Source organism: Thrips palmi, unplaced genomic scaffold (genome assembly GCF_012932325.1).
Source record: "Thrips palmi isolate BJ-2018 unplaced genomic scaffold, TpBJ-2018v1 HiC_scaffold_8, whole genome shotgun sequence".
NCBI lineage: Eukaryota > Metazoa > Arthropoda > Insecta > Thysanoptera > Thripidae > Thrips > Thrips palmi.
Window position 1 is genome coordinate 11,225,758 of NW_023144635.1, and position 25,723 is coordinate 11,251,480.

The 25,723-nt window shown below is 55.8% G+C and overlaps 3 protein-coding genes across 6 annotated transcripts in view; 2 read left to right on the forward strand and 1 right to left on the reverse strand.

Annotated features, from left to right (window-relative positions):
- Positions 1-1,108: 1,108 nt before the first annotated feature.
- On the reverse strand, positions 1,109-6,244 carry LOC117653550. 3 transcript variants are annotated; one of them, XM_034399314.1, is made up of 19 exons: positions 5,965-6,122; positions 5,216-5,752; positions 4,862-5,136; positions 4,730-4,782; positions 4,562-4,653; positions 4,316-4,477; positions 4,035-4,204; positions 3,684-3,898; positions 3,439-3,591; positions 3,223-3,347; positions 2,979-3,136; positions 2,739-2,889; positions 2,559-2,663; positions 2,377-2,465; positions 2,146-2,282; positions 2,007-2,060; positions 1,678-1,932; positions 1,395-1,592; positions 1,109-1,320 (listed from the first exon to the last, which is right to left on the reverse strand). In XM_034399314.1, the coding sequence occupies exons 1-19, from the start codon at positions 5,965-5,967 to the stop codon at positions 1,199-1,201; spliced, it is 3,054 nt and encodes a 1,017-aa protein (XP_034255205.1). In that variant the 5' UTR covers positions 5,968-6,122; the 3' UTR covers positions 1,109-1,198. The 3 variants fall into 3 exon arrangements, with proteins under 3 accessions (XP_034255205.1, XP_034255206.1, XP_034255207.1); XM_034399315.1 differs by lacking the exon at positions 5,965-6,122 and adding an exon at positions 6,129-6,244 and having other exon boundaries at positions 1,179-1,320; XM_034399316.1 differs by having other exon boundaries at positions 1,179-1,320; positions 6,022-6,106.
- On the forward strand, positions 6,194-9,681 carry LOC117653554 (serine/arginine repetitive matrix protein 2-like). Of its 2 annotated transcripts, XM_034399321.1 has the most exons (7): positions 6,194-6,352; positions 6,703-8,186; positions 8,272-8,426; positions 8,519-8,863; positions 8,969-9,074; positions 9,170-9,303; positions 9,381-9,681. In XM_034399321.1, the coding sequence occupies exons 2-7, from the start codon at positions 6,738-6,740 to the stop codon at positions 9,556-9,558; spliced, it is 2,367 nt and encodes a 788-aa protein (XP_034255212.1). In that variant the 5' UTR covers positions 6,194-6,352; positions 6,703-6,737; the 3' UTR covers positions 9,559-9,681. The 2 variants fall into 2 exon arrangements, with proteins under 2 accessions (XP_034255212.1, XP_034255214.1); XM_034399323.1 differs by lacking the exon at positions 8,519-8,863.
- A 1,740-nt stretch (positions 9,682-11,421) lies between these two features.
- LOC117653548 (epidermal growth factor receptor) overlaps positions 11,422-25,723 on the forward strand; it is a 134,021-nt gene continuing 119,719 nt past the window's right edge. Inside the window, exon 1 of the mRNA XM_034399312.1 lies at positions 11,422-11,954. Coding sequence (XP_034255203.1) covers positions 11,837-11,954 — 118 coding nt within the window. The 5' untranslated portion in view covers positions 11,422-11,836. The remainder of the gene's footprint in view (positions 11,955-25,723) is intronic.

The window sequence follows — 25,723 nt, forward strand, 5'->3', positions numbered from 1 at the left end:
GCCGCAGATAGATTACGAGAGTCGTTTCCCGTCTCTCCCGCGCTCGCGGTCGCGGAGCACCCCGTATATAAAAGGTCCGAGACCGCGACGAAAATGAGTCTTGGAATCAGTCTGGTAACGGGTGCGGTCGGCCTGATGAGGGCACAGGGATCCCGCGACCAGCACCCCGCTGGCCCGACTGGGGCAAGAGCAGGCAAGAGCAAGGGGTGGCACTGGCAGACTGGCACTGCACCGCAGGTCCCTGGCTGCCAACTCCGCGAATAGCTTGCGCACTGCACCGTACTGCCGTCCGCCCAGCACGGCCGTCAACCCTCGAGTCCTAGCCTCTGCGCCGCGGACCGCGAAATGCTCGAGTTTGTAAACACAGGAATGTATCTCGGGCAGTCCGAGCGGCAAACACTCACCCTGGCTAGAGAGACGCCTGGGGCGTCGGCGTGGGGCGGCGCGGGGCGGGGCGGTGCGGGGCCCCTAGGCCAGGCGACTAGGCAGCCCCGGACTTGCTGATGGGGGTCACGACGTGATCACGGCGCGACACGATTCACATCACACGCGGCACGCGTCGGCTGCAGGGCAGGGCCTGGGCAGCCCTGGGCAGGCCTCCGCAGGGCTGGGGGCGAGCGAAGGGCACGCGCGCGGACGAAGGGCAGCCAGCGGCACGGCGAGCGAGGCAGCGAGGGGCAGGTACTGCGCAAGGCTGAGCTTTGCGGGGCTCGACTGAGGGACTCAAGATGAACAGGGTGGCAGGGTGGCTGCAGGCGGGCGCACGGACTGGCTCGACACTGGCAGAGCCTCGGCGGCACGGGGACACGGGGACGCGGCAGCTTGGGCGCCGAGGCTTGGACGGCCGCCAACATGCCACCAGGTCGCCGACGGCGGCCGCGTCCACGCCGCCTCCCTTCCCCGGTGGACTTGCGCCTGACAAAACAAAAGGCAAGGCGTTTCCCAAAGGAGCGTACTGAAGAGAGGGAAAAGAGACCAAACTTACCTTTGCGAGCTGGCATTTGGTAAAGGACAAAGGGCCACTTTACATGGAGTGGATGGTGTGAGCGAGTTCTTAACGCCGTTTTGGATGACGTTATGGTAGAAGAGAATGTGGTACTACATGGAATAACTGTCACCTAATATAATAATTTATTGTCACTAAGATGCCAGAAAGGTATTTTGACTAGAATGATTTATGGGCATGGTACATAGGCGATCATGATAGTTTAAGAATATTAGTAACATTATTTAAATATGAGGCACAGAAGGGATCTTCAGATGTCATTGATTCAGATGTGATGTCTTCCTCTGATCGTAGGAGGTCTTCCAAGTATCTCTCTAAAATTGAAAAATTAAAAAATTAAAAAGGAAAGATTTAAAGAGGTGTGTTGAGTACTGGAGTACTGACTTACCCATCAATGGAGAGAGATGGAGATACTTTTTCAAGCGTCCAATGCCTTGTACAAGGATCTCATAAAGCCCTTCAACACGGCCCATGAATCTAAACATATTATTCTCCACAAGTTTGAGCAGTATCACAATACTTCTTCTCATAATGCGAATCAACACCTCATCTTTCGTTGATGAAGAAATCGAAGAGGAAGGTAATTCTAGAAAAATAAGATCTCATTAGGTCTACACAAAACGTCAAAGAGCTTTTTTCTTTACGAAAACGATAAAGAAAGAATAGGAGACCTCTTTCTTCAACAATGTTTTGAAGCATTTCAAACACATCAAATAACAGCATAATGAGAGTAGATGTGAAGCGCGCACAACACTCTATGTGCGAAACTTCACTACTGCCAGGAACAGATAAAATCCAAGATGGTGCAGCAGGACCAGCTGCAATCACATTATGAACCCATCTGGAGACACTGTCGACAAGGCGCCAACGGTTTGCCTCAGAGACCAGTCGCAGTTGTATGAAGAGCATTTGAAGGGGACACGTGTCTGTTGGTGCAAAGAAAATCACAGGTTGAATGAAGCCAACATGGAACTATCAGAAGTAAAGGAAATATTGTCACCTTGTGAAAAAGTACATAATCCTTCCAATGATTCAAAAACATTGTCATCTTCACCTGAAAAAGAAAATTTTAAGGGCTTCATCTTAAAAATTAATCAATACCATAATGATATAAATAAAAGACTCATAATTCACATTACCACATTTGATGCATAAACCTTTGATGATGCCTTCACAATTGCTAACAGAAATCAGAAGATCCATCAATAAAAGCAGAACTGTGCTTGATGGTCTAGCAATCAATACCCGACGTATTACATCAAGGAAGTAGCTTTGACTATTTAAAAGAGATTTTAAATTCAAAATATACATAAGATTGAACGGGAAATCACATGTATTTAATGAATATAAGAATGCTAGTCTTCACTTACCTCCTTCCTTCCACTACTTTGTGCTCTGCACAATTTTTAAGAAGAGTCAAAATACCAGCAAGCACCCCGTTGAAAGCAATCGTAAGTTTCTGAAGGGAATGGAAAAATTATTTATTTTTACGGGGAAAATTAAGTGTGAAGGTGCCCGGGCATCGTACCATAGCCTTGAGAGTAAGACTTACCTGTTTTTCTATAACAGTACAAATATCACAGATTACTCTTAAAATGTAGAAACTATCCCCTTCTTCACTTGTGGCGCTTTGTCTCAGGAAAGCATACTCTGGTAACTATAACAAATGTTATTCAGTTATATTGAGTTTCCTCAAAATTAGAAAGATACTTCCCTTAAGAAAGAAATTTACCTCAGTAAACTTGTGCCTCTTCAGGGAAACTTCACTTGGATCTATATTTCCTGTTACAAGAGAGGCAGCAAATTTAGACACTGATGCTATTTCACATGCTATCCCAAGGGATCTCCGAAGTTCAACACCGTGTTCCTCCTTGTACCATTGCCTGAAAGATGGACAACAATTTTTCTTTAATACTGAGAGCTTTTAATGTTCCCACAGAATAAATGATTATGTTGTTTTCTAAAAACAAACCTTTCATCGAGAAGATCAAAATTTTTCAATGGTACAACCTCTATACCACGACTTACAATTTCTTGATCTCTATCCCTAAGTTCCTTGTCTGATGGGCGACTAATATCTTGCAGTAACAAGAGATTATAATGTAAGATTCCAGAAAATTCTTCAACTATCTGAAAGGTGAAAAGGAACATGTGAGTGAACTGTAAGGCATTAGGGGACTACATCCCTCACTTCATATTGTTCAGTTCAATTGTACCTCACAAATAGATGCTCTGGTAGGTAGGCAATCTACTACTGGATCATTCCAGCTCATTAAATGTTGTAAACTTGGGGCACAATTAAGAAAGCTTGGTCTATGAGGGCCATCTAATGCCACACGCCCTGCCATTCAAACATAAAAGATGTACATTGGAGTAAAAAAAAAAAGAAATAATATCACATAGTCCAGGTGTATAATAATCATGATACATACTCTTTCGAGACCTTGACTCTTCTTTAAGACGCCTTAAAGTCGGTATAGTTTCAGTCTCATCTATACAGGAATCTTCATGTTTCCAAAGTTCTGATTTAGAAGCTTCTGTAGAAAGATGGATTCCACTTAATCTTTCGGACAAAATCTGCTGCACTGCAAAGATACAGAGGGTGAGAAGGTGATAAAAACAATTAATAACAAAATATTCTATTCATGAAGTAAACTTCAACTCTGGAGTAACATACTGGTTAGTGGAGTAATTATTTGAGCTAGGGTTCCTCCATCATCATTAAATGATGTTTGTTCCCCAACACTTTTCATTTCAGGTCGCACTTCTTTAGGAATTGGAATTGGCTCTATTCCTTGCATACAATCTGAATCCAGCATTTCTTCATCGTCATTTAATCTGGGCCGTTTAGTGGAGGGTGCTTGAGAATGCAAATGTTCCTCAAAGGTAGATCTAATACAGAAAAAAAAAGGTTGACTTTGATTCAGAAATATGAAAGACACATTTGAACACATACTGACTAGAAGAACAGTGTCAAATAAATTAAAATTAGCAGACTGATCTGTTGCCAGATTCTATTGTAACTTACCTGTTCATAAATGCACTTGTGTGCTTCTGTCGGTTAGGAGTCTTAGAAGAGTGAGCAGCTTGAAATTGAGATGAAGTTGTTCTTGGACTTCTGGGTTCAACTACTCTCAAACGCTCACTGTTGTTTGTCAAGAGTTTAACTCGTTCCAACGCAGTTTTTTTTTCAGCTTCCTACATACAACAGCAAAGCATAAATTTTGAACAGATGAAAAGAGTGATGAGAAGGTTCTCAAAGGCTGACTGTGCTTATTCATCTACTAAAAATATTAGACAATGACTGACCTCAAACCTTAACTTCATCTCCAAAGATTCATTTTTCTTTATCAGCTCATTCAACTGGTCTTGGAACTGCTTTTCACTTGTTTGTGCACTCCGCTTACTTCTTGACTTTTCTCGATCCTTCTCAACCAATACTGTTTTTAGTTGGCATCTAAGGATGGATGCCTGCAAGCAGTAATAACTTTGTTGAATTTTGTTAACATCAGGCTATAGTTATTTGATAGTCACGGCACTTGATGGGCTTTTTACCTCTCCCTCTTTGTCTCGGACAAGCTCCTGCAATCTTTTTAATGCTTCTTGATCTTTTTCTCTTTCCTTCTCTAACCGCCTCACTTCAGCTTCTGAAAGTCAAAATTCCTTTATGAAATACTAATTTGCAAAAGACATAAAAATAAAAAAGTAGAGTTTAAGACTCACCTGCTTGAGGATTGCTGGTTGTTGACAATTTTGGAAAACTAGTAATTGGATTCCTGAAATGATTGAGATATTTTTAAAATGGAAAACAAGGTAGTCATTAGTGTCAAATCAATTTGATGTTAACTGACTTACCTAGCTTGAGCAGCGACATTATTAAATTTGGGTACAGGCGGGGCAAATGTGTTTCGATTAGTTACAGGACGAGGGGGGGCAGTTGGTCTGACATTTGCGGTCTTCAAACTTGAATGAGCAGCATTATTTTGAGTTATTTTGTTGGGAGGTTGAGGTTTTTTAAAGCCAGGTTCTAATATTGATGAATGTGTATCAATGCCTTTGGAAAATATATTATAGGCTTGAGAGAATGAGGAATCGGCAACAGGAGGCGCATTCTGACTTGCTTGAATTTCCTGAAAAATACCAAAACTATTTATATATATACAGCGAAAACAACTAGAGAAATTTTCAAGAGAATGGGGCAAACCATACTTGAGATGCAAGTAGCATACATTCCTCAACGTCTTCTTCAGCAATCTCTTCACAAAATAATATTTCAAACCCACTGCTGCCATTTTTCTTAAAATCAACCTTGTCCAAGGGATTCTTTGAGGATGTTGACGGCAGGTTACGCTGATCTTTTTTTGCCATTTCTAACTCAATGGCAGCTGCTGCTTCTGCCATAGCTATTGCTTCCATAGCATCAAATTCCTCCTGGTTGACTGGCACATCTTTCTGAGGGGACGTGCTAGAGGAAGTAGGCAGTGAATTTGTCCTGCGGAAGCTACCAGATCGACCAGGGCCAGTGGAAGTACCAGCTTGCAGGGTGTTCTTGGAATTAGATGATGTTTGGCTTAAGTGGTTTTTGTGAATATCTAGTTTAGGGCGTTTGCTGTTTGAGATATTCCAATCATTTTTCTTGTTGGCCCAATCATTCCAGCCATTACTCTTGGAGTCATTTGATTTCTTATCCGACATAGAGAATGATGAAGGGGGAAATGGGGGTTTAAGACAGTGAATATGAATCTTCTGCAACAAACGAACAGAGCAACGACATTTTAGAAGTAACCTTTCAACCAACCCATTATGTTAGAAAGAAATTTGACATTTGAATGAGGAGGGAAAGAGATCAGCGTGATGTGAAATTTATTTCTTTTTTCCACACATAAACTAGAACCACTAAACAGAAATTCTAATAAAATAACAAACATGTTTTCAGAGCAAACAACCTGACATCATACCATTCACTGCATGAAAGTGACAGTTATTTAGGAAGGAAGAGACAAAGAATAACTGGCCTTGTCTACAGCTCCCGACCGATTTCCACCACTTTGAGAAGAAAAACTACACTGTAGTTTTCAAAACAAGCGATCAAACTGAAATGAAAGTGAAACGAAGCACTTACTGAAATACTCGCGCCTCGCGCCGAAACAACAACAACAGCAACAACAAATGCATGGCCTTGTAGGAAAAATGCCTGCGTTCCTAACCTGTTGCTGCATTTCCGGCTGCTTCTCTCTCTGCCCAACAGACCTCATTATCGGCTGCCTGATTGTTGATTGTTTTGTTTGAGAAAAGCTTGTTGCGCTTGTTTCTGCAGAAAAGTACGCGCACGGAGTGTCTGTTGAGGTATTCTTTTCCTGACCCATTCAGTTTTATTCCGCCTCTCCGAATAATACCTCCTTGAAACCTTTTGGCTGAGCTTTAGTGCCAAAGTTTCTGTTTACGCCGCGTGCGGCCCACGGCCCACCCCTAGCCATAGTTGCAGCAGCGGCAGCAGGGCCTGTTGCACCTTGCACCTGCTTGCCTTGTTTTCACCCTTTTTATTGCTGTTCCCTTACTAGAGTGTGAAAATTGAAATACTCACCTTCTTGCCGCGTTTTCCGTTTTGTATTCCCTCCTGAACTTTTCAGAAGCTATGTGTCTTTTACTTTTCAGCTGTTTGATGGCAGTGTCATAATGTCATGTCTTTTCCCCAGGTGCATTATTGCCTCCAGCACACTGCAACTGCAGTATGACTCAGCGGCGACAGACAAGGGCTTCAGCCTCTTCGACTACCAGGGTGGCGGTTGCCAAGCGGAAGTCAGCTAAAGAAAATGCTGTTGCTCCAAGTGCACGGGGTGGTAGCACTCAGACCAGGAAGAGTCTATCATCACTGTCAAAGACAGTAAAATCAACGGCTTCAAGCTCTTTGAGAAAGAAGACATCTTCTACTCTGCTCTCTTCTAAGAACAAGAAAAATGTGGCAAAGAAGATTGGAAAACCGTCGGTTAAAGTACCAGTTGCTTCTAAAAGCAGCCCTGCAAAATTGTCTGCAAAGTCTGCCTCAAGTGATCCCAAACAAAAACCGGGAAAGCTCCTGAAGAATGTATCTTCTGGACAAAACCTCAGATCTTCACCCAAGAAGATTTCTTCTGCACCACTTAATGTGAAACCATCAACACCCAAATCAGCAGCGTCTAATGTTCACAAGAGCTCACCGAGATTTCTGAAGATAAGTAATGTTGTGTCCCTGAGCAATTCAGCATCCGCCAAAAGAACTGTTAAGGTGTCAAGCTCAAAGTTGACAGCTTCCTCAATGAAAAAGGATACATCAAAACAGGCTCCATCAAAACAGACTCCTTCCAAACAAACCAGATCAAAACCGACCCCCTCAAAACTGGCTGTAAAGCCAAAGCAGGCTGCATTGAAAAAATCTCCTCAATCTAGTCCAAGACGGACTCCATTGAAGCAAGCTGCACTGAAGCAACCTCCTCAATCTTCTCCAAAACGGACTCCATCAAAGCCGCCTACGTTGAAGCAATCTCCTCAACCTTCTCTAAGACGGTCTCTATCAAAGCTGTCCTCACTGAAGCAGTCTCTTCAATCATCTCCAAGACGGTCTCTAGTTAAGCAGACTTCACTGAAACAATCTCCTCAATCTTCTCCAAGACAGTCTTCATTAAAGCAGACTTCACTGAAACAATCTCCTCAATCTTCTCCAAGACGGCCTCCTTTAAAGCAGACTTCACTCAAACAGTCTCCTCAATCTTCTCCAAGACGGTCGCCATTAAACCGGACTGCAATGAAACAATCGCCTCAGTCTCCTTCAAGACAATCTTCAGCAAAGCAAACTCCAACTCAAGGGACTCCATCCAAACAAACTCCCAAACAACAGGCTTCAACTTGCAGTCCTAACATTCAAAGCAGATCAAGCCGCAAACGATTGCTGCCATCACCTGCCCAGTCTCCGCTTTCTCCTAAAGTGCGGAAAGTGAGGGGGGCAGTAGAATCTCTTGAAGAAACGAAACTTGAGAAAGTGGAAGATGAGTGTGTAGTTGTGGATGAAGTAAGCACAGGACGCCCATCGGCCCCCGGAAAGTATGGAGTTGGTCAACAGAGAAACTTGAAGTCTGTGAAAGACTTACCTACCACTCCTGAATTGAGTAACAGCTTTCTTCGAAGAAAGTGGTTTTCTTTGAAGGTTTGTTTTGAAACACAGTCTTTCTTGTAAAATTTTTTAATGGTCATTATTTGAAAATAATCTTATTTCTCTTTCCTGTTTACAGGCTCAAGGTGGATTTGCTTGCCTTCGGTCTGCAGTGCTTTCTCCTGAAGAAGTTACGAAGGAGGTTATTAATCATTCAAGTGTTGATCAGCAGGCTCCAGCAAATCCAGAATCTGATTTCTTCACAGCCAAACTAATGGCTCGGCTTTCTAGCAGGTAACAACTATTTTCTAACACTTCAAATCATCTTTGTCTAACACAGTTGTTTTTTTGAGGGGTGTACTTATGAGTTTCCTTTTTTGTTGGAGGTTGCCTCATTTTAAAGCAAGACCATCATGTGAGGAGCTAGTTGATTTAATTAATGCAAAGCGTTATGGTTCCAAGTTTGAGCCTAGATCAGATTGTAAGAAGGAAGGTACTGCCATTAGAGTAAAGTCGGAAAGCCGTTCATTCAGCGATACACTTTCTCATATCAAAAACAAACCAGTGAAGTCATCATACATGGCCAGTCAAGTTAAGAATTCCCTTTCAAAACCAGAACTAGCTAAGGGGAAAGCAGATTCAAAACCGGAACCAGCTAAACGAAAGAGAAATGCTAGACTTATTCCAAAACATGAGCGTGAGATGGCATTGCGCCAGTTAAAAGATTTGAGGTATTTGTGATTCATGGGTGTTAGGCATGGGTGTTTGTTGTACAGAGGCTTTCTAGTGAGTGTTTCTTCTATCATCACACACTTAAATTTTCTTATTGTTTCTAGTGCACCGGAAAAAAGTAGCCCTGACCCAGGGAAGTCTGCTGCTTCATCTAGCACCAATTCAAGCTTGAATGACAGTAATAACAGAAAAAGGTGGTTTTCATTGAAGGTATGTTATGTTTGGGCTGTTTCTTTTTGTCATTTTGTCTTGTTATTTATTCTCCTTTCTGATCCCATTTTCCGTGGTCTCTTTCCATGTTTCAGTCACGTGGTGCTTCTTCATCTCTACGATCAGCAATCCTCTCCCCAGAGGAACTTACTGCAGAGTTCATGAAACGCACCAGAGTTGACCCACAAACCTGCCTTACTGCCCAGTCTCTTTTAAAGCAGGAGTCCAGGTAAAGCCTACTTTGGCACATTATATTTAGACATTGCTTCTTCAAGATGTAATACTAACTCTTATTTTCTATTTTAGGGGTTCGTACAAGGGTGTGTCTACTGAAGAGTTGGTGAATCTCATTCAAACCAAGCAAATGGAGAAGCATTTGGAGTCACTCAAACCAAAAAAGGAAGAAGGTGCCTCTTCTGGGGCTGAGAAAACAAGAGAACAACAACTCGCTCTGCAGCAATTAAATGTTCTGAGATATTGGTAATTTTGGTAAAATAAATGTGTTTGCTCTTTTTTAAAAAAACAAATTAAAAAATTAGAGAATGTGGATAGAGTTACCTTATTTGTTAAAAGAAGTTAATAACCTGAATAATTTTAGTTTAACTATGTACTGCTTCTTATTTTATATCTAATTCCTTTTAGTTACATCACTTTTTTCTATCACTTTTCTGGCAAGGACACAAGAATCACAAACTGTTATAAATACAATTTGCCTTCAGAGATATCCCTTGTATTTTGCTCTTGCATGGATGAAGCAATTCTTCCATCTCTTACATTTGTCACTGTGTGTGCTTGTCTGCACCAAGCATTTTTTATTGTTGTGTGTTGTGAGCAGATGTTTTCCTTTGTATGTGGAAACATCATTTATGTGTGAAAAATGGTTGAACAGCTACATTACATTATTTTTGAAGTTGTCCTTCAAAACCCATGTGTGTTCATTTCTAGTGTTTTTGAAATGCTGACTTTGAGTTAGTGAAGTGCGAGCATGCCAGCATGTTTAGATATGTAATTACTAGTGTATTAGTTAAGGTGCCTTTGTAGACACATGTTGAACATCACAAATCATTTTACCTTACATGTATATTCAACTGTGCCAAGAAAATTTAAGTGCCGAATAATTTTTTTCAGTAGTCTCTATTTTTTATAAACTGCTAAGAACTTTTTATTTTTGCATCTTCTTTCTTCAGCCGACTGATAGCCTATATATTCTAAAGTTATTTTGTGTTCTAGAGACAATTCATTATTTTTGATCAAATTCATCCAGATCCATTCTTTGATTAATACCTTATATTTATGTTGAATTAAATATTTTATCTATCTCAGTTTTCTATTTTTTTTCCCCCTCAAATCGCAAGCTTTTTCAGTGCCAGCCCGCTCAGAGCGATGAGAGAGTATTCCTAGGTTGAAATTCCCCTTCCCCCTCCGTTCCATGGTTCCATCTCGTTCGCGCAGTCTGCACCGCGCTGGGCGGCTGGCTGGGCTGGGCTGGGCTGGGCGTCCCGCGAGTGGTCACGAGTTACCAATGAGAAATCAATTCTAGCAATGAGCGGCGGGCACTGGGCCACTGGCTTTCATGTCCGACCGAGACAGCGAATTGCTCGCAATGCAAACAAGTGGGGCATTCGGCGACTCGGCTGTTGTTTAGCTTTCGGGAACCGCGGAGCCCGATTTGACGGTCATGAGGCATTCCACCAGCGGGAGCGGGGAGCGGGGTACGCCAAAAAGAGGCACTTTGCTTCAGGCGGCAAGGCAGGCAAAGTCGGTTCGTCAAAATGGCAACTGTATTCCCTTCCAGAACGAGACTTTGGTTTTTAGTTTTGTTCTCTACTCTAGCTATGGAGGGCACCCTAGACAGGCGTGGATCTGGGTCGAAATGGGAGTGACTAAGCAGCTTTGGTAGGCAACTTCTTCCGCAACCCCTTGCCCCCGATCCCTTATCCTTCTCTGATCCAACCCCGCCCATGAGAAGAGACTCCCCGTTGGCCGGAGCGGAGCGGAGGGTCCGCACACCTCCGGACAGGTTTTCGCGAAAAGAGCTCAGTGGGCAGGAAAGCCATCTTCCTGCTTCCACTGGCGAGTAGTGATTGTCATTTCGGTCAGACTGGCGCACTCAAACAGCGAGATTTCCACGCGCAAGGGGGCGCCGCTTTCCCGCGTCGCTGGTGTGGTGTGCTCCAGTGTGCTCGCTGCTCTAGCGCCTTGTCCTTCCCCTTCCCCACACGGACCTCTCGAGGAGCGCGTGGAGCGGCGGCGTGGAGCGCCTCGCGGGCTCGGCGGGGCCCAAGGCGGGGCGGGGCGGGGCGGGTGGAGAGCGGCTCGCTGACTGCAGCAGTAGTGTTGTGCCGCGGGAGGACGGCGGTCGTACGCCCTGCCGTTGCCGTCGCCGTCGCCGGTGTCGTTGCCGGTCTGGAGTTGTCGCTTCTCGCGTCGTCATGACAGTGCGGGCGTGCGCGAGCGGCCGCGCCACCGCCAGGTATCCGCGGGGCTGAACCCTGCCCGATCTGTGCGTCAGTGGGACTACAAGAGCGATAGCGCTATTATTGCGGTTATCGGGTTATCGCGATAGTGCGCGCGCGAGTGTCCAGTGTGTGTGTGAACCTGTGTTATTGTGCTTCCCGCGGCCAGTCGTGGCCGCCCCAGTGTCTGCATGCGGCTGCGGTGTGCATGAGGGCGTGAGTGCGACGTGTTGTGTCAAGTGCCAGTGACGTGTGTCGTGTGTGACGTCGCGACGCCAGGTGCAGTGTGCGTCCTCGTCGTCGGCCATGTCGCCGCCAGTGGGATTACTTCCTCGCCGGCTCCGCCCCCCGTGGCTGCACGCCGGGGTGCTGGTGCTCGTCCTGGTCCTGCTGCCCGCCGCCTACAGCCTCGTGGACGAGAGAGGTAAGCGATCCTGGATCCACCCTTGGCAGCCGTCGGGCTCGTTCCTGCCCGAGTACAGTGCAGTGTGCAGTCTTACGGCGCAGGTTGGCAAAGACGCCACACCGGGGCGTGTTGACTCATACACTCTCAAGGACGAGCGGTCACCCTTATCTATGCCATACTCTCACTACTCGCTTCGTCGCTGTCTCTCTCGCACCCCTACGGAACGCCCCGTGAGTGCGAGAGAGACGGGGAGACGAAAGCACTTTGCGGATCGGCGGCATCAGCCTGCTGCACTGTGTCCAGACTGTGTCCAGACCCAGACTGTGTCCAGACTGTGTCCAGACTGTGTCCAGACTGTGTCTCGGCGGCGGCCGCCAAGTCCGCGACACGCATGGCGCGGGCACCTGCGTGCGGGTTCAGACCTGTACGCCCGGAGTCCTACTTGCTTTTCGCGCTATCTAGGGGTCAAGGGGTCCGCGATATTGGGTGCGACAATAAAGTGCCACTCAGTGGCGCCAACACGTGGGTGCAGCGCAGACCCTGGTTTGGGGTGGGTGGGTGGTTGCGGTGGTGGGTGAGGGAAGGGGAAAAGAGAAAGGGAAAGGGGAGAAAAAGGAGAGGGGAAGAAAAGGAAAAAAGAAAAGGAAAAAGAAGAGAAGGGAAAATAGGGAGTTGTAAGGGGCTGGAAATCAGTCGCTCCCCCTAAAGGAAATTTCTGTGGGCGCCACTGGTGCCACTTCAAAGTACCACTAGAATGAGACAGCCACTGTGGCTCCCCCGGTGGCTCACCTGGCACTTGGCGCTTACTCCAACCCCGACGAATGACGTCACCGGCTGATTCAGCCCCTTTCCGGCCGTACGCCACCCTCTGCTCCAGTTCCGCCCCTTCCTGGCGAGGGCGCGGTGAAGTGTGGCTGAGTCACCGAGTCACCGCATGGTCATCATGCAGTTTTCCGGAAGGCGAGCGGTGTCATCCACGACTAGAAGACCACCATCATCATCATCATAATCGAAGGCTCGCTCCAGCCTTTGGAATCGCAGGCTGTCCACCAGTGGCACGGCCTCCACGACGACGTGGAGGATGGAGGATGGAGGCGGTGCAGGCGCGGGCCAACGACCAGCGAGCGTGGCGCGTATATGACATCCGTGTGAAAACTGGGACCGGTGGTTAGCTAGTGGCCGCGCGGTCTCGGTCCGCGGGGCGGCGGGGTAGGGCTCCGCGTCGTGAGGCTGCAGTGCAGGCTGCACTGGGCTGCACCAGCTTGTCCAGGACGGGGACGGGCAGGACGGGCGTGCAATAGCTAGCTAGCTGGGTCGCTAGCAATAACCCAGCAGCCGCCTAACTCGTCTCTCTCGCACCCCCAAGGGCCGCCCCACGAGTGCGAGAGAGACAGAGCGACGAAACGATCTTTCGGAATGAGGCGACAGGACGACGGTCCGGACGAGCCCTCCCTCTTTCTCTCTCTTTTCACTCTGCAGGCCCCTATTTTTATTATTCCTGACGCGGAGTCGCCGTCCGAATCGCGCCATCGCCCTGATTGGCTGCTGGCTACGACTTCCGCAGCTTTACGACCAATCGCGGCGTGGCGTCGCGGCGTGGCGGCGTGGCCCCCGCCGAGTGCGCGCCACGCCGCACGCCGTCGAGTGAGGTTGGCCCTAAACGCCCTCCATTTCGGCGGCGCCGAGGCAGGCCGAGGCCGAGACAAAGACCAGTACAACAAGCACCTCCATGCGTGTCGTTTGGAAAAGAGAGATTTGGATTCGGGTGCAGCGGTGACCGGAGGCAGAGTCGTGGACACCTTCCCTTCCTCCACGTCCTCCGCTTCCTCCAGGACGGCGCCGTCGACGACCCGCCGCGTTGTTTAAAGCGGCGTAACGCATAAAATTATCTCTTTTAAGTAGCTGGCAACGGAATTTTATGCGAGCCGTAAAAAGCCGCAGCAGCGGGCAAACACGGCTGGAGGAGGAGGCGGCCCCAAACTTTTCGGGGGCGACTCCACGCTGTCCGACTCTCTGACGTCGTCGCGTGTTATGGGCGCATCGCGAATCGCACCGGGCCTCCTGCAGACTGATGCCGAGAGTCGGGTTCGTCCAGGGTGCCCGGCCTCCTCGACGGCCTCCTCGACGGCCTCCTCGACGGCCTCCTCGACGGCCTCCTCGACGGCCTCCTCGACGGCCTCCTCGACGGCCTCCCCGACGGCCTCCTCGACGGCCTCCTCGACGGCCTCCTCGACGGCCTCCTCGACGGCCTCCTCGACGGCCTCCTTGACGGCCTCCCCGACGGCCTCCTCGACGGCCTCTTCGACGGCCTCCCCGACGGCCTCCTCGACGGCCTCCTCGACGGCCTCCTCGAGGGCCTCCTCGAGGGCCTCCTCGACGGCCTCCTCGACGGCCTCCCCGATGGCCTCCTCGACGGCCTCCTCGACGGCCTCCTCGCGAAACTCAGGTGGCTGCGCCAGGCTGCGCCAGGCTTCGCCAGGCTGCGCACTGCACTTGTTTTCTTTCTGCTCTCGTGTTACCGGTTGCCTCCTCGGCCATCCTCGGCTCGGCGACGGACTCGCCTCGCCTCGACCGGACTGTCGCGGCTTTTGTTTTATACGGCGCACTGTCAGACTGTCACGCGGCGCGCCGTTTTCTGCCAACAAAGTCCTTTCATGGAACAGCTCGCCATTTAGCTGCACCGCCACTCGCGGCACTGCCAGGGGCTGGCCGCTGGCTGGCTGCTTGACTGGCTGCTCGCTGGCTCTTCCATGTAGTAATCAATGCGGGGGTTAAAATTTGGCTCGTCTGTACATGTAGAGTCCATCAGTTTATTTCGCCACCTCGCGAATGGGATATCGACAGCAGACTGATTGCAAGAGACGTTTCTCTCGGCCTACCCTGTAGGTGCGAGAGAGACAGCGACGCGAACGGCCCTCGGAGCAAGTCTGCTGGAGCACCCTCTTTGTCTACTGCGGCCTGTCACATTGACGTCTATGCAGCGCCGGGCCCGAAACGGCACACCATCAATTGCGGTCCAGCCTCTCAAGTCAAGTCGAGACTGTCTCTCTCGCGCCAGGCGGGCTGCCTATCCCGTCGACAGAAGCGCTGTCTCGCCCTCTCATTGAGGAGGCTCTGGTGTGCGGCTCGTCTTGCTCGGCGGCTGGCAGTGCGGTGACTGCTGGTTGATGAAATGGGCTTGCCGGCCGCCGCGTACCGCCGCGCTGCCCCAACAGTGCAGGTGTGGCCGTGCAGGCCGTGAGGCTGGAAGGTGGAATGCCCCGGCATCCCGCCTGGAACGCTGGAACGCCGCTACACTGGAAGGCTGGCGGTGGACGAGCGTCGTTCTGCAGGCCCGCGAAACGAGGGACGCCGGACGAGAGGCAGCAAGCGGAGATTATCATTATTACGCTACGCAGTGTGCGGCTGTGCCGGGCCGTGCTGTGCTATCTGTTGATTTGTTCTTGTTATTCTCTAAGACGTTCTGACGCTGCGGATCTCTGTCCGCGCTGCATTTCTAAATGCGACCCGTCCTTCCTGTGCTGACGGCGTGGTGCTGACGCCGAGGTCGACGCCGATAAGGCCCTTTGCGCGCCGCGTCGCCGTCGCCGTCATCCTCGTCGTCTCCGCGGGGGCGTCTCGTGTCGCCGGCCCTGCTTCGGTTTCAGAGGGGGGGGGGATGAGTGACAACAAGTGTGAAGGAAGCCATGTGGAGGGGGCGGCCACGTGCAACAGGTGTGACTCTGTCTCTCTCCGACTCACGGAACGCTCTGTGAGTACGACAGAGACGACGAAAACCGCCTGCCGCAGTGTGTCTCTGTGACTAGATATGCGGATTTGAAAAGAATGCCCCAGATCCTCGTGGAACCGTTTTTTCAGGGTAGGTCAGATGCAATTTTTGCCCCTTTGCAGCGCTGCAGCAATTTATAAGGTGATGGGAACGCGTTCGTCGTGCCCGCCCAGACCAGCCCAGACGACGACACATGTGTTTGAGGGAAGATTCGGGGCCCTGGGCCTCGACATCCTCCACCGCCGTACCCATGGTCGTGGTAGACTGTTCGCCACTCTTCCTTTTTGCCTCGCTTGAAAAAATATTTCAACTTTGATGCTTTTTTAATTGCGCGCTCCGCGGCAAGAAGAACCTCGCCGCGCGCCGCGCCCATTCATCGCAATCTCGAGGGAATTCCTCGCCGGGAGAATTCACCGCCCGTCCTCCTCGTCGTCGTTTTTCGTTCCGTTTTTATTTTTGCATTTTGCGAAAAAAGACGTCGTGTTGGCACGTTGGCACTAATGGGGCAGTGTTACCGCGACGCGGTGACCGCCTCGCCTCGCCTCGCCGCCTCGGCCGGGATGAGGCGGACGGGGCTCGAGCTGCCGTGCCGGCCGTGCCGCCACGCCGCGCTCCCTCCGCACTCCGTTCGGAGCAGTGTCTGCCCAGTCTGCCCTAGATGAAGACTTTTCCCACGGAGTTGACGTCCTCCTCCAAGGCGGCCTGCTGGCGGCGCTAGCGCTGCCGGTCCTGTGTGCGCGCGGGAGACACGCTGAGGGCCCCGACCCGGGCCAGGGGGCGGGGGCGGGGGCGGACGGGTGGCAGCTAGGTCCTCGCACACACACACACACACACACACACACGGACTCACTCACACGCGCGCAGAGCTCCAACACAGCAGCTCCAACTGAGTCTAATTAACGGACTAGTGGTCCGGAGCGGAAAACTAAAAAGGTCTTGAAAAGGAGAGAGAGAGGGAGGGAAGGGGAGGGGGGCTTTTTAACGCAGCGCCGACGTGGTGCGCGGCCGGCGACTTCTTCTTGTGTCAGCCTCGCGGTCCCTCGCGACGACGTGGACGATGACGACGGAGACGGCGGTGGCGTACCGGACAAAGGCGGCGGCCATCCGGTGCCGCGAGAGCGTCGACGTCGCCGTCGACGTGTCGTCGACGTCGCAGTGCGAGGCTCCCCGGTTCCGCCGACGCGGCCGAAAGGCGCGCGGTGTCGATTGTGTCGCCGCGCGTGGTCAGCGCGCCGATCCGCGGAAGGCCGCCGACGACGGCGACGGCGACTTGGCGCGTTCTGGCGGCGGTGGCGGCCACTGCGGCCGTTTGGCGCGCTGCTGGTGCACTGCTGTGCGCTGCGCACGCGACGAGCACGACAAACAATGGGAGTGGTCGTCGCCGTCCGGGGCCGCGAGGCGACGTCGTCGCCGTGGTCGTCCGGCCGGCGGTCCAGCGCCGTCGGCGTTCCGGGTAGCGGCAGCCAAAGTGGGGCCACGTCCCGCTCCTCTTCGATTCAATGAAAATGATGGGGAAATGACGACGTCCAAATGATATCGTAATGATTGGTCTCCGTGACGCGGGGCGCGTGCGTGCGTGTGTGCGCGCGTGTGTGTGCATGTGTGCGTGCGTGCTTCGCACGCTACTCGGTGTAATGGAACGCGCACCCCCTCCACCGGCGTCGTGCCCTGCTCCGCCCGCCGTGGCCAGCAGCAAGCTGCAGCAAGCGAGCACCGGTGCCCGGCACTGCCCGTCGGGATTCCTTTATGGCCTTTCAGAGTGTGCGCGTCCGTTTGCGGGCCGAGCCGAGTCGCCTCGCCGCGTCCATCGGAATCGACGGAGGGAAAACGGACCGGCTCTGTCTCTCTCGCACCCCCGCGGGTCGCACCGTGCGTGCGACAGAGACAGGGCGACGAAACGGTCCTCCGGGATCGCTCGGTATAGAGTGCCCCAAAAGGCCGAATCGGCCCGCGGCCCCATTGGCGGCCCCTCACACTCCACTCCGCTGCCCGCTTTCCACACACCGCACCGAGGCAGTGCAGGCACAGGCAGCGCCACCCCGCGGCGGTCCGCCGCGGTCAGCGAATTGCAATAACGATAAAAGGAAAACGAACGTGTCGGCGAATTTCTCATAGTCGAACTGGCATGGGCTGGCCGTGGCCGCCGTGCCCGCGGCTGCACGTGCCCCTCGCGGAATGCAAGCCGCGCTTTGCCGCTTTGCCGTGCTTTGCTCGCCGGAGAAAGGGGGAGGGGAGGGGGAGCTTACGAAGCGCGAGGTGTGCTCGCTCGGCGCGGCGCTGTCATTGTTGTGCCGTGTTTTACAGTCTACCGGTTTCCCTCTGCGTCTGGCTATTCCTCCCGGTGTTCGTCCCTGAAGGTGGAAAATCGAGTGACATCGGCGACGTTCGATTCTAGTCGATTCCCGTGCTGCCGCTGCCGCCTCCGCGGACGCATCGCCGCGGACTCTCTCTCGCCGTGGTCCTGCTCGCGGCCCTCGCGACGGGGCGCCACTACACTGCCGCGCCTTTTTAACTCGTGATTAACCCTAATGGTGGCGGCCAGTGCCGCCTCTCGGCGCGTCGCTCCGTCCCTCTCGCTCTCCGAGTGAAGCTCCACGAGTTGGAGATAGAGGCAGCACGGTTTGGATGCAGTCCGCTGGCCTCGCCTCCTCGCGGCGGCAGGGCCACTGCGCTATCGGCGGGGCATCGACGCGGTCCTCGGCGCCGCGAGGGTCCCCCAGGTCCTTCCCCTGGCCGACGCAGTGACCCCCTCGTGTGACCCGCTGGGACTCCTGTCTACGCCGCCCGTCGCTTCCGCCGTTCCAGCCCAGGATCCCGCCGAAGCCAGCTTCCCCCTGATTCGACTCCCTTCCGGCCGAGGACGCCGAGGACTCGGATTAGGAGCCGTCGTCGGAATGCCCCGCTACAATTAGACTCGTAACGAGCGGTGGCTTAGCACGCACACACGCACACACACACACGCACACGCACACACACGTGCGCTCATACACGCACACACGCACACCTGTCAGGCCGGCCCATTCATTATTCGCGGCGAGGCGGTCCTCCTCATCTCCCTGGTGCCCGTGTCATTCAAACTGCCCGCTCTGCCCCCCCCCCCCCCCCCCCCCCTCGTGTGCGTGGCTGGAGGACGCAGCGGAAGGAGCTGCTCCCTGTCGCTCCATATTATTTTTTCGTCCAGCTGGCGAGTACGTCGTGGGGCCTAACAGCGCGGCAGCGGCGGCCCCAGCCCCCGGGGGCGCCGGCCCGCGACCCGCCGGGGCCCGGATTCCCACGGGCCTTAGCGCACACATGGAAAAGAATGGAAAGGACGGGCAAAGCCGGCAGAGCGTCGCCCCGTTAGAGTGCTGGCTGCTGGAGACCACGTGGCGCACCATGGCCCGCTTGGGGAGTGGAGTGGAGTGGCCACCAAATCTGGGGACAAACAACCAGCCAGTAACAACTTGTCATGGGCTGGTTGCAATTTTGTCACCAGATCTGATAATGCTCAAAATTGGTGCCAGGTGGTGACTAGAATTGTTCGTAGACGTTTAGTCTGCTCCCCCTGTTTTTTGGGTGGCCCGTGCCATGGTCCTTGTAGCGCCTGTGAGGTAGGCCTCCGCCCTGTGCCGCAACACATCGGTGTGGAGACGGTGGCTTACCTTGCCCCTGTCGACTTAAAAGAAAAACAGAACATTATAAACTGTCGTTGGGAATGTACAGTGAACACAATTTTTGAAAGTTGAATCTGCGGCTTGGGCTCTGTGGCGCGCCTCGGCTGGGCGTGCGGCTATGATAGGCACAAAAGCCGGGAAATGGAAAGGAGAGAGAGGGAGAGAGAGAGAAGGAAAGCAAAAGGACGGTGTAGTACACGACGTGCTCTCTCGGGGTCGTCCCGGAATGCGGCCCGCGCGAAGCCTCGGCGAAGCCTCGGCGAAGCCTCGGCGAAGCCCACGAGGCAAGTGACATGAATATCAAGTCATACTTATGCCCCCTCCGCCGCGGGGCCGCGGGGCCGCGGTCAGAGCAGGGCGTGCGTGTCTGTGTGTCTGTGTGTCGTGCGTGTGTGTGAGATGGTCGCCACAAGATGTATGGACTGCACTCGTACTCCGCCTGCACTGTGGGCGCGGAGTGTGTCGAGGGAGGGGGCAAGGGGGGGGGGGAAATGACAGATCTTGACCGCCAAAATCAAGTCCGGCCGCTGCAGTGGTGCGGGTTCGCCTCCAGGCCTTCCAGCGGCAGTGGAGTCGGCGGCGCTGGAGAACTGCCGCCGCTCCAGGCCGCTCCAGGCGTCGGTGCGGTCGGGCCGGGCCGTGCCGGCCGTCGGACACTCGCGGAATAAATGAATCGCTTTACGGCGGAAACACGGCTGCGTCTGCCGCGGTCGGCCGGCAAGCGGGCTGCTGGAGCGGGCTGCTGGAGCGGGCTGCTGGAGCGGGCTGCTGGAGTCCACGATCCAGCCGCACTCCAGCGGCAGGCCGAGGCCGGGCTCTGTGTTGTGGCCGCGCCGCCGCCGACCGCAAGCGCTGCACTGCGACGCGGTACGCGGTGCGACGCGGACGCGGCGGCCAGCAACAGCCTTGCTGGGTAGGCAGCCGTGCGACGTCGGCGTCAGCGGGTTGCCTACCCTGCCCGGCGGCCTGCCGGACAAAGGCGGACGCGGACGCGGACCACTGGCCGGAGCCGGGGGAGAGAGACGCCGCGACGCCGCGACGGCGAGGCGTATGGCACTCGTTGTCGGCAAGTCGTCAGTGACGCCGTTGCCTTCACCACCACCACCGCGGCGGCCTTGCTGGCCTTGCTTTCAGCCGTCGAGCCTTTGAGCCTTTCAGCGCGGCGCGGCCAGTGGCAGAATGCATTCCTGGCGCGGAACAACAGCTGCGGACGGCGCGGACGGCGGGGCGGCCGGGCGTCGGAAACAAACACGGCCGTGTTGGCGGCGCGCAGGCTGCGCAGGCTTGGGGCTTTCTCCGTCGTTCCCTCGCGAAACAGCAGACTGATTCCGAGAGTCGTTTTCGTCGCTCTGTCACTCTCGCACTTGCGCGGGGTGTCTTACGAGTGCGAGAGAGACGGAGTGACGACTCTTGGAATGAGTCCGCGACGCGAAGACGGATCGCAACCCCCGCGTGTTTGCGTTGGCGCTGTTTGGCGCGGCGGGACGCTAGGGACGGCGACGGGCTGCTCGAGGAGGGAGGACCGCGGCGTGGCGCGGCGGAGCGATGCCTCGGCAGTGGCAGTGAGCGGAGCAGGCAGAGCATTCCAGCGAAAACTCGACGACGGCCACTAATTGGTGAATCAGGGAGTGACGTCGCCCCGCGCTGCTCCCCGACCTAGCCGCCCCGCCCCACCCCACCCCGCCCCGCCCCGCCCCGCCCCGCCCCCCCCCGCCCCGCCCCGCCCCGCCCGGGCCGAAGCGTCGTCGCCACGACGACGCCGCGACGCCGCGACCGACGCCCACCGCTGGCCCGCGGCGCTGTCGCTGCCGCCGTCGGTCGCTGGGGCCGAGTACGGAGCGGAGTACTACGCGCAGGATTCGTCGCGAGTGTGTCGTCTGTGTGCGAGCCTGTGTGAGTTGGATCAAATGGCGGGGCAGCAGCTCCGGTGTTGGTCTCCAGTAGCCGTGGGCTGTCCTCCAGGACGACGCCCGGACACGCCGCGCCGCTCTGCTTCCTCTTCCTCGCCGCGTGCCCCCTCCCCCCACACACAGCTCTCTCGGCGGTGTTGGCGGCGGCGTCATCAGAGGAATGGACAACCCCGTGCCGAAGAGCCCGTGGTGTAGTGGGGCGTTTTTCACTCCAAGAAGCGCGCGCTCGCGGCAGACGCGACTGCGTGCCGCTGGCCGCGGAATGGCGTGGCTTCGCGTGGCTTGGTCGGCGTCGGCCCGGCCCCGCGACGGGTTCCCACGGACCAAGGGCATCGCACGCCCAGCCCCGCCCCGCCCCGCCCCGCCCCTGTTCAGTGGACTGGGCACAGTAGACGCCGCGCCGGCGCCGCGCTGGCCGAGCTAGCGTTCCTTATGGCGATACGCCGCGCAGCCACGCATCACTCGGCGGTGCTGCCTGCCGGCAGTGGACTGGACAGATGCTCGCTGTCTGCCGGCTGCGGTGCTGCAGCTTGCATTAGGGCCTGGTGGTGACTGCCGCGTCCGTACTCCACGCTCCAGGCTCACGCTCGTGCCACGCTGCGACGCTGCGACGTCCGCTCGGCGCTCGTGCAACGCTCGCTCGCGCAGCTCCACATATGGCCGGGGCGGGTCCGGCGGGTCGCGGGATGCCTTATCGGCCCTACTCACTGTGCGAACTAGTAGAGTAGTGGACGGTCGCACGCAACGGGCCAACGGGCCGCGTAGTGCACGCCATGGCCGTCATGGCCGCCACGGCCCCCGCCATGCACGCGAGCCATCGAGGGCGCCGTCGTCAAGTACCACAGTCGCGACTCATTCCGAGAGTCGTTTTCGTCGCTCTGCCTCTCTCGCATTCATGGGCACCCTGGTGCGAGAGAGACAGCGACGAGACGACCCTCGTAAGCAGTCTGCAGGCCAAGCCGGCCAAGCCTGGGGCCTGGGAGTCAACACTGGCTGATATTGGACGCCGCGCCCCGGCGTGCCCCGCGCCTCAAGAAAGCCCCCAACCCGGGCAGGGCCGGGCGACGCGGGGCGACGCAACCCGAGTCCTGCGCGAGGCGTGCGACGACGCCCCGCGGCCGCGTCCGCGCCGACGCTCCCCTTTCACCCAGTGGGGCGGCGCTGGAGGGAGGCAGCCTCTCGGTGCTCCCGGACGCAGCCGCCGGCTACGTGACACTGCGTGACGCCGTCGTCCGCGTCGTCCAGGCCGTCCACGGTCGGCGGATCCGCATCGCTTTACGGAGCCGGGAATCCGGTCGGGCCGAGTCCGCCGTCCGCCCGCCATGGAGTCCTGGTGGCGAACACGCGGACAGCCCTCTAGGAATGCCGGCCGGCCGGCCGCGGCCCACGGCCCGTCACCGCCCGTCACCGGCCTGCAAAAGTCATGCGTTCTGCCGAGGGTTGTTTTCGCGCGCTTTTTGTCGGTCCCAAAGGCGTGCCTGGGCTACTGACAAGTGGTTCTTCCCCGCCCGAAGGCAGGCGCAGCCAGGTCGCTAGCGAAAGAGAGAGAGAGAGAGAGAGAGAGAGAGAGAGAGAGAGGGGGGGGGAGGGATGGTGGTAGGAGAGGGAGAGAGAGAGAGAGTGTCGCGGCGCCTGGTCCACTATCAGCCCCGATAACCCTCGGGTACTTTCTCTGGCGTTCCTGCGGCTGCTCTGCAGGTGCCGTGTCCCGGGGCAGTCCCTGCAGCACTTGCAGTGCCGCGCGGCGCACGCAGCCCGATGCCGGGCGCCGCAATGCTGGCCGCAATGCTGGCCCCGAGGCGCAGCGCGTACGCCCCAAGGCCAGGTCCAGCCTCGGCCAGCCAGATCGAGTGGTGCTGGCCGGCGCGTACGTACTACTGGCACTGCGTACTCGGTGCCCCCTCCCCCTCCCCGCCCCCCGCAGCCAGCCCTCTGACATTTGCGCCTGCCACGCCGAGCCAAGGCGAGCCAAGGCCCCAGCGCCGTGGGGCTGTCCGCACCGCCGTCGTGTCGACTCATAGTGCGGCAGCGGCGGCGGCCGCGGCAGTGCCTCCACCAAGAGCAGGGGCAGCGGCAGCAGGGGCAGCAGCGACATATCTGCCGTACCGGTTCCACGGGCGACAACGGTGGAAGGCGTTTTGCGCGTCGTCGAAGTTGCAGCAGGACCTGCCGAGCCTCGAAGTGCGCGTTCGCGCTGGCGGGGCTGGCAGGGCTGGCAGACTGGGCTGTCGAGTGGCGTGGCACGGCGTGGCACGCCGTCGTGTAATGTGACACGCGGCGGCGAGCAAAAACAAAGGGGAATGACACGGTTATAATTCTCATGACGACGCGCTGGTCGTCGCGTCGCACCGAGGATGAGAAATTCCGCGGCCGCAAAGCGAGGTTCCGTTTGATCCGGCGGCTGGCAGTGCAGTGCACAGTGCAGTGCAGTGGGGCCCAGTGAGGGGCCTCAGCCGGGCCGGGGCCCCGCCTCGCCTTGAAGAGCATCGCTGATATGCAAAGGGCGTCGGCGCGGGCGTCTCGGTATTCATGCCGAGCCTGGACGCTAAAGAGCCGCAGCGTCGCCCTGTCTCCCTCGCACCCCTACGGGCCGCGGCGCCGGTGCGAGAGAGACAGGGCGGCGGTGGGGCCCTTCGGCATCGGCCTGCGCTGGCAGCGCTGGCAGGCAGCGAGGCAGCGGGCAGGCCCTGCCTGGCCCTGCCTCGGACGTGCCATTGTTTGTCCGCTTGTCGCTGAACATCGCTGCCGCTGCGAGTCGTTGGCGTCGCCGTCGCCGTCGTCGCCGGGCCGTGCACGTGCATGTCATCGCCACCTCGTTATCCCGCCGTTGGCATGGACGCCGCGCGGCGCCGCGCCGGTGGCGTTTGCCGCCTGTTGTTGGTGCGCCTGTGTGGTCCTGGTCCTGGGTCCTCCTCGCGGGGTGCGGACAAACACGACACGAAGGCGCGCTCGGAAAAAAGAGGTCGAAAAAGTCGGGTTGTTGTGCGCCCCCCCTGCTCGCTCTGGCTGCTGTGGCCTACTGTGGCCTGGGCGGCCTGGCCACGCGCGCCGGTAGTTAGCAGCGTGTCCCTCTCTGCGGCCGACTGGCGCCCTTCACCCGCATGTGCACCGCCACGCCCCACCCCGCCCCGCCCCGCCACGCCAGGCTTGCCCTCTGCCCCCGTATAATGTCTTCACTCCTGGAGTGCAGTCCGCCCCGCCGGTGTCCCCCGCCCATTTTCTGCTCTTTACCTTCCGCCAGTCCACGGCCGCGGCGCCGTCCCCAGTCCCCAACGTCCATAGCACCGTTCATGTAACTTTGCCTTTTGCGTCCCCGCGAGTCCCGGCCGTTGTTTGGCCGGAGGGACCATGTCCAGTCGGAGTCGGACGGCGCGGGGGCGGCGCCCTGCGCACTGGCTGATGCGGCTGGCCCGTCCGCCGCCCCCTCGGCCCCTCGGCTCCGCGGCCAGCCGGACGGCGCTGGCTCTATCTGCGGCTTATCTCTCTCCATGATCTTCTGCCTGCACGCGGGCCATGCGGCCATAAAGAGCGAGCGCCTCTCTGGGCCGCCCCGCCCCGCCCCACCCCGCCCCGCCCCGCCCCGCCTCGCATTTAACGTAAGTGGTTATCGCCTCTTAAAGTCCCCAGTCTGTGCCGTTAATTGCTCCGGGACTCGTGTCCAATTACTTACAGCGTAACGGCATGTGGACTCCAGGGAGTCACGCGGGGGCCCTTGGGCCCTGCGGCCCCGCGGACTGCGCGAGGGACTGCGGCTTGGCGCTTGGCTTTTTCATCCCGGCCAGAGCCAAGTAGTGGTGCAGGCTGCAGCGCAGGCGAGGTGAATGCTGATAACCGCGGCGGCCTTCTCGGCCTTCTCACGCGCGCCGCGCAGAGTGATGCAGAGCCTGCTCCCGGCCTGGTGAGCCTGGCCTGGCCGGCCCGGCCTGGCGGACCCCAGCGGGGGCGGCGCCGTCCTGCATGCAGGAAGAGGTGGCCTCCAGTGGCGTCCCAGCGGGCTGCCAGCGCGGCCGGCTTCCAGGTGCACCCCGCCGAGTGATTCTGAACCGCGTGTTTCGTCGCGCTGTCTCTGTCGCACTCTTGCAGAACGCCCCGCGAGTGCGAGAGGGACAGAGTGACTGCCGTGCTTTACGGAACCGTGCAGCCTGCCGCAGGGACGACACACTACTGCTAAACGCGCGCAGCAGTAGGAAAGTCGTCGTGGAATCCTCTCTCTCTCTCTCTCTCTCTCTCTCTCTCTCTCTCTCTCTCTCTCTCTCTCTCTCTCTCTCTCTCTCTCTCGCACGTGCCTCATGCCTCGCTGGAAGTCCTCCAGCGCGGCGCACGCCTCGGCACGCTCTGGAGCGCGTCCGCGTCCCGGAGTGTGGAAACGTAACCAAACTGTTTACGGCCCGCGAAGAAACAATGCCTTTCTCATTATATGCGTCATTGGCTCCGGAGGGCGTAGCGGCGTGCCGC

Excerpts from the sequence above, each read along its gene's own strand:
- LOC117653550 (XM_034399314.1), bottom strand. Across the intron at positions 4,654-4,729 it reads AACCAGCAATCCTCAAGCAG|AAGCTGAAGTGAGGCGGTTA; the intron begins GTGAGTCTTAAA and ends TTTGACTTTCAG. Across the intron at positions 2,283-2,376 it reads AAAGTAGTGGAAGGAAGGAG|TCAAAGCTACTTCCTTGATG; the intron begins GTAAGTGAAGAC and ends TCTTTTAAATAG.
- LOC117653554 (XM_034399321.1), top strand. The coding sequence starts at position 6,738 with ATGACTCAGCGGCGACAGACAAGGGCTTCAGCCTCTTCGACTACCAGG. Across the intron at positions 8,864-8,968 it reads CGCCAGTTAAAAGATTTGAG|TGCACCGGAAAAAAGTAGCC; the intron begins GTATTTGTGATT and ends TATTGTTTCTAG. Across the intron at positions 9,304-9,380 it reads CTTTTAAAGCAGGAGTCCAG|GGGTTCGTACAAGGGTGTGT; the intron begins GTAAAGCCTACT and ends TTTCTATTTTAG.